We start from the raw sequence: 10,610 nt of genomic DNA on the forward strand, positions 1-10,610 counted from the left end.
CGTTGTTGCAACACGCCACTGCCCTCTGGGGTTTGAGAGCAGAATGGCCAGCCATTACGTGGGGTCAGAAACCAAGCAGATGCCAGCACCAGGCAGGATTTTGGGGCTCCAGTAAGTGGTGGGGCGAACAGTCACCTAGGGGTGGGGAGAGAGGAGGGAATCAGACCAACAGGACATGGCTAAAAGATGAGCAACGTTTGGAAACTGATTGACTGAAAATAATCTTGTTTATTCCTGCAACAGACTGGAAGAATGTAGCAGATCAGGCAGCACCTACGGAGCGGATTAAGCAATCGACATTCCAGGCTGAGACCCTTCTCCAGGTTTGATGAGAGGTCCCGGTCTGAAGCTTCGACAGTTCGTTCCTCTACAGGTACTGCGTGGCCGGCTGCATTCCTCCGGCAGTTTGTATGTGTCGCTCTGACATTTCCTGCGTCTGCAGAATCCCTTCAGAAACAAGCGGAAATCTGCAGATGCTGTAAATCCGATCTACACACACAAAATGCTGGAGGAGCTCAGCAGGCAAGGCAGCATCTAGGGTAAGAGTACAGTCGATATTTTGGGCCAAAACCCTTTGGCAGGACTGGGATTTGAATAGTTTTGGCCCAAAACATTGACTGTACTCTTTTCCTAGATGCTGAATTCTGTGTGTTACAGAATCTCTTGTAATTTTGTTTAATTTCTGCATATGTAAGTGTGTTGGACTTTTGACACAAGGAACACCGGTTGACATTAAGTATATTGCTTGCTGTGTTATAGTAGCTGCTGAGTTCTACATATAAAAATATTGAAACAACACACACACAAAATGCTGGTGGAACACAGCAGGCCAGGCAGCATCTATAGGGAGAAGCTCTGTCGACGTTTCGGGCCGAGACCCTTCGTCAGGAAATAAAAATATTGATTGGTTTTGAAGGTTGTGGCAGAGGGGAAACTGTGCTTGCAGAAACTTAAATGGCACCTTGCGTACCCAGAAATCTCCACGGTTTAGAACACGCCGTCGGTGACCGACTGATCAAGTGCGCATGCGCCACGTGTCAAATAGTTCCTGTAAAGTCACGCATGCGCTCAGTGGACCAAAGGCTTTGGAGGATTGGGGGCAGGTAGGAAAGGGTTTCGGTGGGGGTTTCACCAGCTTTGGACACCGCGCCCCGATTGAGGAACAATTGCCGCGAGCTCCGGACACATCGTGGCCATGCGGCCCAGGACAGGCTGCTTTCCCACTTTCTCAGTTCTGCGAACCGCACCCGGGCCCAGGGAAATTTCCTACCGATCAATGAGGGTGCTGGGACCCTGACGGACAGATGTCCGTGGGGTTTTCCGGGTAGAGAGAGGCTGCCATGGATGACTCTGCCGAGGCTTTACCCGCCAGTCTGTGGGCTGTGCTTGGAATGGGAGTGGATGGATCTCCCAAACTCTGCCGAGCTTCTGCATTCAAGCATCTGGAACTCGGAACAAAACTAGGCTCCCGAGTTTAATCTCGGATGTAGAGCGTGCAGGACACCTTGGCAGATAGGTCCGTGGTGAATTAGGCTGTTATATTCAGAGAGTACGAGTCGGAGGTCTGTAGTTAGTGGTGTTCCACAGGGATCTGTTTGGGATGTATATCAATGACCTGGATGAAAATGTAGATGGGTAGGTTAGTAAGTTTGTAGATGATATGAAGATTGGTGGAGTTGTGAAGAACACAGAAGACTGACAAAGAAATCAGTGGGGTATAGATCAGTTGCAGATACGGGGACAGATGGACAGAGTCGATATGGGAAGGCTGTTTCCCTTGGTGGGTGAGTCCAGGACAAGAGGTCACAGTCTTAGAATTAGAGGGTACCCATTTAAAACAGATGAGGAGAAATTTTTTTAGCCAGAGGGTCGTGGATTTGTGGAATTCGTTGCCACGTACGGCTGTGGAGGCCAGTCATTGAAGGTTTTTAAGGAGGAGATTGACAGTTTATCTGATTAGTCAGTGTATCGAGGGATGTGGGGAAAAAAGCCGGAAATTGGAACTAGACGGGAGAATAATTTAGCTCATGGTGGAGTAGCGGAGCAGACTCGATGGGCCGAATGGCCTACTTCTGCTCCTTTGTCTTGTGATCTTGTGGAATCAGTGGGATATAGATCAGTTGCAGATACGGGCAGAGAGATGGCAGATGGAGTTTAGTCCGGCCAAGTTTTAAGAGACATTTTGACATAAACACTGAGTTAAACTGACCGATCCTTTGTTCGGTCCCCGATGCCCCACACCTTCTCGTGGGTTCCAACACTCAAGCAGTGCTCACTAGTGTGTCTCCTGGTGTGTCTGAGGGGTGTCTCCCCAGACCTCACTTTTATCCCTACTCATGGGGTCTCGGGTGTCAATCAGTTTTGAATGGCTTAGCCCATCAAACCAGCCCACTCCGGCTGTCCACTGAGGAATTTTAATGAACAGAATAGTACCAAGTAAACAGCCCTCTCCGGAGCCAGAAGTCTTTCAGGAGTAATAATATGGTGGGTCAACAAGTCTCTCTTTCCCGGTGTTATCTCTTTCCTTATCTGAAGCAGATGTTCCAATCCCATTATGTTTCCCCTTCGTCTCTCTTTCTCTCTCATTAGCAGCGTGGTAAAAGTAGCAGTTTGTGATTCTCCCGGGGGGGGGGGGGACATGGGCAACTCTGCACCCTTCTGCCCATCAGAGTTGTTCATCCTTCATAACAGCCCTCTCGTTCTGGATAACCACACCATAGGGAACATCGTCTCCACATCCACCCTATCTAGTCCTTTCAACATTCAGTAGGTTTCAATGAGATCTCCATGCCTTCTGCTAAATTCCAGTGAGTACAGGCCCAAAGCTGGCAAATGATCACCCTTGTGAACCTCCTCTGGACTCTCTCCAATGACAACACATCCTTTCTGACATATGGGGCCCAAAACTGTTGACAATACTCCAAGTGCAGCCTGACTGGTGTCATATAAAGGCTCAGCATTATCTGCTTGCTTTTATATTCTACTCCCCTTGAAATAAATTCTAACATTGCATTTGCCTTCTTTATCACAGACGTGTAAGTTAACCTTTTGGGAGTTTTGCCCGAGGACTCCCAAGTCCCCCTGCACCTTTGATGTTTGAACTTTCCTATTCAGGTAATAGTCTGCACTATCGCTCCTTTTACCAAAATGCATTATCACACATTTCCCAACACTTTGTTCCATCTGCCACTTTTTTTTTGCCCATTCTTCCAATTTGTCCAAGTCCTGCTGCAATCACATCACTTCCTCAGCACTACCTACCCCTCCACCTATCTTCGTATCATCCACAAACTTTGCCACAAAGCCACTAATTCCATTATCCAAATCACTGACAAACCATGAGAAAAGTAGCGGTCTCAATTCTGAGCCTTGAGGAACATCACTAGTCACTGGCAGCCGACGAGAAATGGCCCCCTTTATTACCACTCGCTGCCTCCTGCCTGCCAGAAATTCCGCTATCCATGCCAGTGTCTTTCCTGTAATGCCATAGGATTTTATCTTGTTAAGCAGCCTCATGAGTGGCACTTTGCCAAATGCCTTCTGAAAATCCAAGTAAATGACATCCACTGCCTCTCCTTTGTCCACCCTGCTTGTTACTTCCTCGAAGAACTCTAACAGATTTGTCAGGCAAGATTTCCCTTCACAGAAACCATGCTGACTTTGACTTATTTTATCATTAGTCTCCAAGTACCTCAAAACCTCGTCCTTAATAATAGTCTCCAATACTTTCCCAAGTACTGAAGTTAGGTTAACTGGTCTATAATTTCCTTTCTTTTGTCTTGCTTTTTAAAGAGTAGTGTGACATTTGAAGTCTTCCATTCCTCCAGAACCATGCCAGAATCAAGTTATTCTTGAAAGATCATAACTGATGCATCTTTTATCTCTTCAGCAACCTCTCTCAGGACTCTGGGATGTAGTTTATCTGATCCAGGTGACTTATCCACCGTAAGACCTTTCAGTTTGCCTAGCACTTTTTCCTTTGTAATAGCAATAGCACTCACTCCTGCTCCCTGACACTCACGGACCTCTGGCACACTGCTAGTGTCTTCCACAGTGAAGACTAATGCAAAGTACCTATTAAGTTCATCTGCCATTTCTTTCTCCCCCATTACTACCTCACCAGCATCATTTTCCAGTTGTCCAATATCAACTCTCACCAACCTTCTATTCTTTGTATAACTGAAACACTTTTGGTATCCCGCTTTATATTATTGGCTAGTCTGCCCTCATATTTCATCTCTTCCCTTCTTATAGCCTTTTTAGTTGCCTTTTTTTGGATTTTATAATTTTATAAACCCGCAATCATCCAACATCCCACTCACCTTTGCTACATTATATGCCCTTTCCTTGGCTTTAATTCAGTCCTTAATTTCCTTTGTCGGCCATGGTTACCACCCTTGTCATTTGAAAACTTCTTCCTCTTTGGGACATATCTATTCTGTATCTCGTGAACTATTCCCAGAAACTTCAGCCATTTCTGTTCTGCCGTCATCCCCGCCAGTATCCCCCTCCAACCCCCCGGGCGAGCTCCTCTCACATGCCTCCGTAATTCCCCTTATTCCACTGTGATATTGATACACGTGCTTCCCCCTCTCAAACTGCAGTATGAATTCAATCATGATCACTGCCTCCTAAGGGTTCCTTTACATTGAGCTCCCTAATAAGATCTGGGTTATTACAAGCACCCAATGTACGATAGCCTTTCCCTGAGTAGGCTTGAGCACAAGCTGCTTTAAAAAGCCATCTCGTAGGCTTTCAACAAATCCCCTCTCTTGCAATCTGACACCAACCTGACTTTCCCAATCCCCTCGCATATTGAAGTCCCCCATTACAATTGCGCTATTGCCCTTATTACAAGTCCTTTCCAGCTCCCTTTGCAATCTCAACCCCACACCTTGGTAACTACTTGGAGGCCTGTATATGATTCCCATCATGGTTTTTTTCTTCCCTTTGCAATTTCTTAACTCCACCCACAAAGATTCAACATTCTCTGACCTTCTGTCACCTCTTTCTGAAGATATAATTCCATCTCTTACCAACAGAGCCACGCCACTGCCTATGCCTTCCTGCCTGTCCTTTTATACAAAGTGTACCCTGTGATGTTAAGCTCCCAACGATGGCCCTCTTTCAGCCACGACTCAGCGATGCCCACAACGTCATTCCGACCAATCTCTAACTGCGCCACGAGTTCATCCACCTTATTCCGAATACTACACGCATTTAAATACAGCACCTTCAATCCTGCATTCTTCCCCTATTGAATTTTGCTGCTATGGTACAGTTTAACTCTTTGCTCTGTTTGCACGTGTACCCAATCATGGGTTTGTCCTTCCTTCCATTCATATTACGTATTACATCTCTACTTGCTGGCTCATCTTCAGCTCTATCGTACCAGTTCCCATCCCCCTGCCATATTAGTTTAAACCACTCCCAACAGCTCTAGTAAGTAGAACCAAGAATAGTACAGCACAGTGCAGGCCCTTCGGCCCATAATGTTGTGCCGACCCTAAAACCCTGCCTCCCATATATCCCCCCACATTAAATTTCTCCATATACCTGTCTAAATCAGCCTGCAAGAATATTGATTCCCCCTCAGATTTAAGTGCAACCTGTCCCTTTTGTACTGGTCATACCTGCCCCAGAAGACGTCTGAATTATCCAGAAATCTGAATCCATGTCCCCCCCCCCCCCCCCGTTCCAATGCAGGTGCACGAGCAGAAACCAGTTAAGGACACAGCCAGAGTGTGGATCCAGTTCTCAGGGTGTTGTGGTGAACTGTGTCAAGGACAGCGTTTAGATTCAGGAGAGTTAGAACTGAGCCCCTGTCAGTATCAGGGCTGAGTCTAAAGTCGCTGACAAGGGGCGGCTTCATGCTGTGTTTTGCTCTGCAGCCTGACTGAAACTTTCCTAAGATATTGAAAATTCCTCACATTTGTGGCAGAAGCTTGACTGAGGACATTATAGGTTGGGGCAGGTTTCAACACCTGGGTAATAGATAGATAGATAGATACTTTATTCATCCAAAAGGGGAAATTCAACATTTTTCCAGTGTCCCATACACTTATTGTAGCAAAACTAAATACATACAGTATTTAACTCAGTATAAATATGATATGCATCTAAAATCACCCTCCCAAAAAGCATTAATAAATAGCTTTTAAAAAGTTCTTAAATAGTTTACTAAAGTGCATTGAGTGGTAACTTAAGCTCAGTCCTAACCCCGGCACTTTAACCTGTATTGCCCCGGTGGTTGAATTGTAGAGCCGAATGGCGTTGGGGAGTAATGATCTCTTCATCCTGTCTGAGGAGCATTGCATTGACAGCAACCTGCCGCTGAAGCTGCTTCTCTGTCTCTGGATGGTGCTGTGCAGAGGATGTTCAGGGTTTTCCATGATTGACCGTAGCCTACTCAGCGCCCTCCGCTCTGCCACCGATGTCATACTCTCCAGTTCTGTGCCCACAGTTGAGTCTCTGTAATAATCTTGGGAAAATGGGCTCTTCTTGCAGAGGTATAACAGCATCAAAGGAAGCTAGAAAACATTATGATGGACGTCTAGTCCAACTTTCGTCCATTTTCTCTCAGCTACTCGTAAGTTCACAGATAAAGTTATTTAACTATGGTGAAGTTTTAGTAAGTTAATTCTTTTTAACCCTAGTGGGGCCACAGTGTTTAATATATTTTTCAAATTATTGTTGAAAGAGTCAACCATTTCATTTACTGCGTAGGCAGACGGGATTAGTCAGCTGTTTGGTTCAGTACATCATTGTGGGCTGCAGGGTCTGTTCCTGTCCTGTCCTGTTTTATCTGCTATAATGTGTTTAGTTGAGACTGAGGTCTGAAAGAATGTACTAGGTCTATCTTCCAGTCAACGTAAATGTTAATTAGTTCTGCAAGAAAAAAATCAGAATTCTTGCATCAACCTTGGTTCTTTAGAAAGTCAGCTCTGCTTTACGCCCTCCAGTCTGGACCCTTCTACCCGTGAAATCATTTTGTCCCATTCTCTCTGAGAACATGATATCCGATGCCTTTGTCCAGGGTACCAAGTGACTTGTAGCGTTCACGTCACAAAGTGTCACACACCACTGACCTCTATTGAGAGTCTAATCACGTTCCCTTCATATCCATTGCTATTGGTCATTTCACCACTGTCAGTCACTTGGAGGGGGAGGAGGGCTCAGAATAACTAGAAAGTCTCCAGAAGACTTCATGTCATATCATGTGCTCTTTGTAGCTCTGTGGGACGTGCCCAGAACCTGAAATAATCTAACTGGGAGAGACAAACTGAGCCAAGTCACAGATCGATGACGGGCAGAAATGTCCATCGTGACACAGACGGAGAGTTTGGTGGTTGGTCTGGATGCCTGAACAGTGCCCTGTTACAAAATGAGGAGTCATTTCTCCAACTTGCATCGAGCCTTGCTGTCACTGGTCAGAGCTCACCGTAGAGTCTGAAACTATCTCACATCGGAAGCTGCCTTTCACCCACCGATGTACTCTACACATCTCTTTACAGGAGAGAGGCTTTGTGTACGGGAATCTCAAGCACAACAAAGAGGGCAATTACGGTCAGCTCGAATCTCTGACTGGAGAGGAGGAGATGCTTGAGAAGACAGCACAGCAGTCAGGGCAAGGAGAATCCGAACATGAGTTCAGTGTCGGGGTGAGATTTGGATGAACGGAGCTGGAGACACGCTGTGTAAATTGCCTACAAGTTACTGAGGGGGACAACCAGGTATTTTCTTTGTACCTCATCCCAGCTCCAAAATGAATTTCCCTGAAATCCAGTGGAACTGGGTTGCCGAGAACACACCAGCTTTTATTCACCAGAGATCAGTTCCTCAAAAGCAATGATTTTCCAAGGGATTCACTACGTCTGACATCCGATTTGATGAATTGCCAGAGAATTGATAGCAGGGAGATAGCATTCACCTGCTGTGTGTGTGTGTGGGAAGGGATTCACTCAGCCATTCAACCACAGTCACACCAGTGAGTTGACACTGTGGAGAGTCCGTTCACCCGCTGTGTGTGGGAGGGGATATGTTCAGTCATCGAGCCCAAAGATACATCAGCGAGTTCACACCGTAGTTCGACCGTTCACCCGCTGTTCTGACTGTGGGATGTGATTCATTCTGCCGACCAAGCTTAAGCTCCGTCAGAAAGTAGTGCCGCTGAGAGCCTGTTCACCTGCTCCGTGAGCGTGATGAGACACCGGCGGGTTCACACCGGGGAGAGGCGGTTCTCCTGCTCCGAGTGCGGGAAGGCGTTCACCCAGTCGTCCCAGCTGCGGACCCACCAGCGATTTCACAGCGGGGAGCGGAACTTCATCTGCTCCGTCTGCGCCAAGGGGTTCATTCGATCGGCTGACCTGCTGCGGCACCAGCGGGTTCACTCCGGGGAGCGGCCGTTCACCTGCTCGGACTGCGGGAAGGGGTTCACCCAGTCGTGTCACCTGCAGACGCACCAGCGGATTCACAGAGGGGAGAGGCCGTTCGTGTGCTCGGTCTGTGGGAAGAGGTACCCTCAATCGTCCCATCTGCTGGTACACCAGCGAGTTCACACCGGCGAGAGGCCGTACTCCTGCTCGGATTGCGGGAAGACGTTCACCCAGGCCTCCCATCTGCAGGCACACGAGCGGGTTCACACCGGGGAGAGGCCGTTCACCTGCTCCGCGTGTGGGAAGGGATTCAGCAGCTCGTCCAACCTGATGACCCACCAGCGAGTCCACTCCGGGGAGAAGCCGTTCACCTGCCCCGAATGCGGAAGCAGATTTACTCGGCCATCCGAGCTGCAGGCCCACCAGCGAGTTCACAGCGGGGAGAGGCCGTTCGTCTGCTCTGTCTGCGGGAAGGGCTTCATTCAGTCATCCGAGCTGCTGCGACACCAACGGGTTCACACCGGGGAGAGGCCGTTCACCTGCTCGGAGTGCGGGAAGGGGTTCACTCGGTCGTCCAACCTGGCGACGCACCTGCGAGCCCACACCGGGGAGAGGCCGTTCACCTGCTCCGTGTGTCGGAAGGGATTCGCGAGTTCATCCCACCTGATGAGGCACCAGCGGGTTCACTCCGAGGAGAGGCCGTTCAGCTGCTCGGAATGCGGGAAGAGATTTACTGCATCCTCTCACCTCCAGGCACACCAGCGGGTTCACACCGGGGAGAGGCCGTTCACCTGCTCAGACTGTGGGAAGGGATTCACTCGGTCGTCCAACCTGGCGACACACCAGCGAATTCACGCGGGAGAGAAGCCTTTCACCTTCTCCGACTGTGGAAAGAGAATTACTGTGTCATCTCATACCCAGGCACTCCGGCGGGTTGACACTGGGGACAGACCGTTCATCTGCTCCGAATGTGGGAGGGGATTCACTCGGTCATCCAACCTAGAGATACACCAGAGAGTTCACACTGGGGAGAGGCCGTTCACCTGCTCAGAGTGCGGGAAGAGATTTACTCGCTCTTCTCATCTACTGAGACACCAGTCAGTCCACACCGGGGAGAGACCGTTCATCTGTTCCGAGTGTGGGAAGAGATTCACCCAGCTGTCCCATCTACAGACACACCGGCGAGTTCACTCTGGGGAGAAGCCGTTCACCCGCTGAGACCGTGGGCAGGGATTCATTCGGTCATCCCACCTTGTGGGGCGACGCTGAGAGTCTGCACACGTCTTTGTGTGAGCAAAGAGGTTTACTAGCTGAAACACCAGCAACTGCACACGGAGGAAGCAGTTGAAGTAACTCTGTGTTAAGTTTTTAACCATCACAATTGGAGAACCCATTTGCAGGATTACGAGTGCGTGTTGTCAAATTCTGCAGTTATCGCTGCTGTTCATCGCACCTGGGACTGAACCCTGGTCACTGGGTTTGTTCAGATGACATCAGCCTTTAATTGGACTGGAGTTTAATATTGTGGATCTGTCGTAAATAAATCAGGTCTATTTTAAAACTTGTGTTTCAGGTTCTTCCTGATGTGCAGCACACTGAGTGTACGGTAAAGCGGCCATTCTGCCCCTCTGGTCCCTGCCAGTGTTCCTGCCCCACTACCCTGTAGCGATGTTCTTGTCTCTCTCTCTCTGTTCTCTCAGCTTCCCCTTCAATCCATCCCTGCCGCTCCCCTCAGTCTGTCCCTGTCGTGACGGTCACCGCTCTGGGTGAAGTGACGTCACCGATCACCTGGTCTCCCACAACTTGCACTCGCTCTTCCTTCAAACTTTATTTACTTGTGCACCGGGACAACAGTCCGGCCCCCGTCACCGAACTGTTCTGAAACTTCAGCTCAGAGTTGTCAGTTTTATATCGATATTGACCGATTGAAATCCGGTGCAGCTCCTAATCCCTTATTTGCAAACACAGAATCCCAATCATGAGGCATTCTTACAGGTGTTAATAATCATTAACACACACAAAATGCCGGAGGAACTCTGCAAGTCGGGCAGTATCTGTGGAAGGGAATAAACAGTTGATATTTCAGCTGAGACCATTCATCTCCCAGCCCTGTTGGTCTCCCTATTCCAACCCCTCCTCCAGAATGCTCACCCCCTTTCCCATCTCAGGGTCGACCCCTTCCTACCAGTCTCTGGGTCACTCCTCTTCCCTGAGTCACCCACTTTTCTCCCCCTC

General features: G+C 48.5%; 1 protein-coding gene across 9 annotated transcripts; it reads left to right on the forward strand.

The window, feature by feature from the left end:
• Positions 1-1,055: 1,055 nt before the first annotated feature.
• On the forward strand, positions 1,056-9,973 carry LOC132381604 (zinc finger protein 234-like). 9 transcript variants are annotated; one of them, XM_059951114.1, is made up of 3 exons: positions 1,078-1,103; positions 3,032-3,114; positions 7,233-9,973. In XM_059951114.1, exon 3 carries the CDS (start codon positions 8,202-8,204, stop codon positions 9,591-9,593), a length of 1,392 nt encoding a protein of 463 aa, XP_059807097.1. In that variant the 5' UTR covers positions 1,078-1,103; positions 3,032-3,114; positions 7,233-8,201; the 3' UTR covers positions 9,594-9,973. The 9 variants fall into 9 exon arrangements, with proteins under 9 accessions (XP_059807095.1, XP_059807100.1, XP_059807097.1 ...); XM_059951110.1 differs by lacking the exon at positions 1,078-1,103 and adding an exon at positions 1,113-2,484 and having other exon boundaries at positions 6,508-9,973; XM_059951112.1 differs by lacking the exon at positions 3,032-3,114 and having other exon boundaries at positions 1,056-1,103.
• Positions 9,974-10,610: the final 637 nt, after the last annotated feature.

This window comes from Hypanus sabinus, chromosome 26 (genome assembly GCF_030144855.1).
Source record: "Hypanus sabinus isolate sHypSab1 chromosome 26, sHypSab1.hap1, whole genome shotgun sequence".
NCBI classification, from domain to species: domain Eukaryota; kingdom Metazoa; phylum Chordata; class Chondrichthyes; order Myliobatiformes; family Dasyatidae; genus Hypanus; species Hypanus sabinus.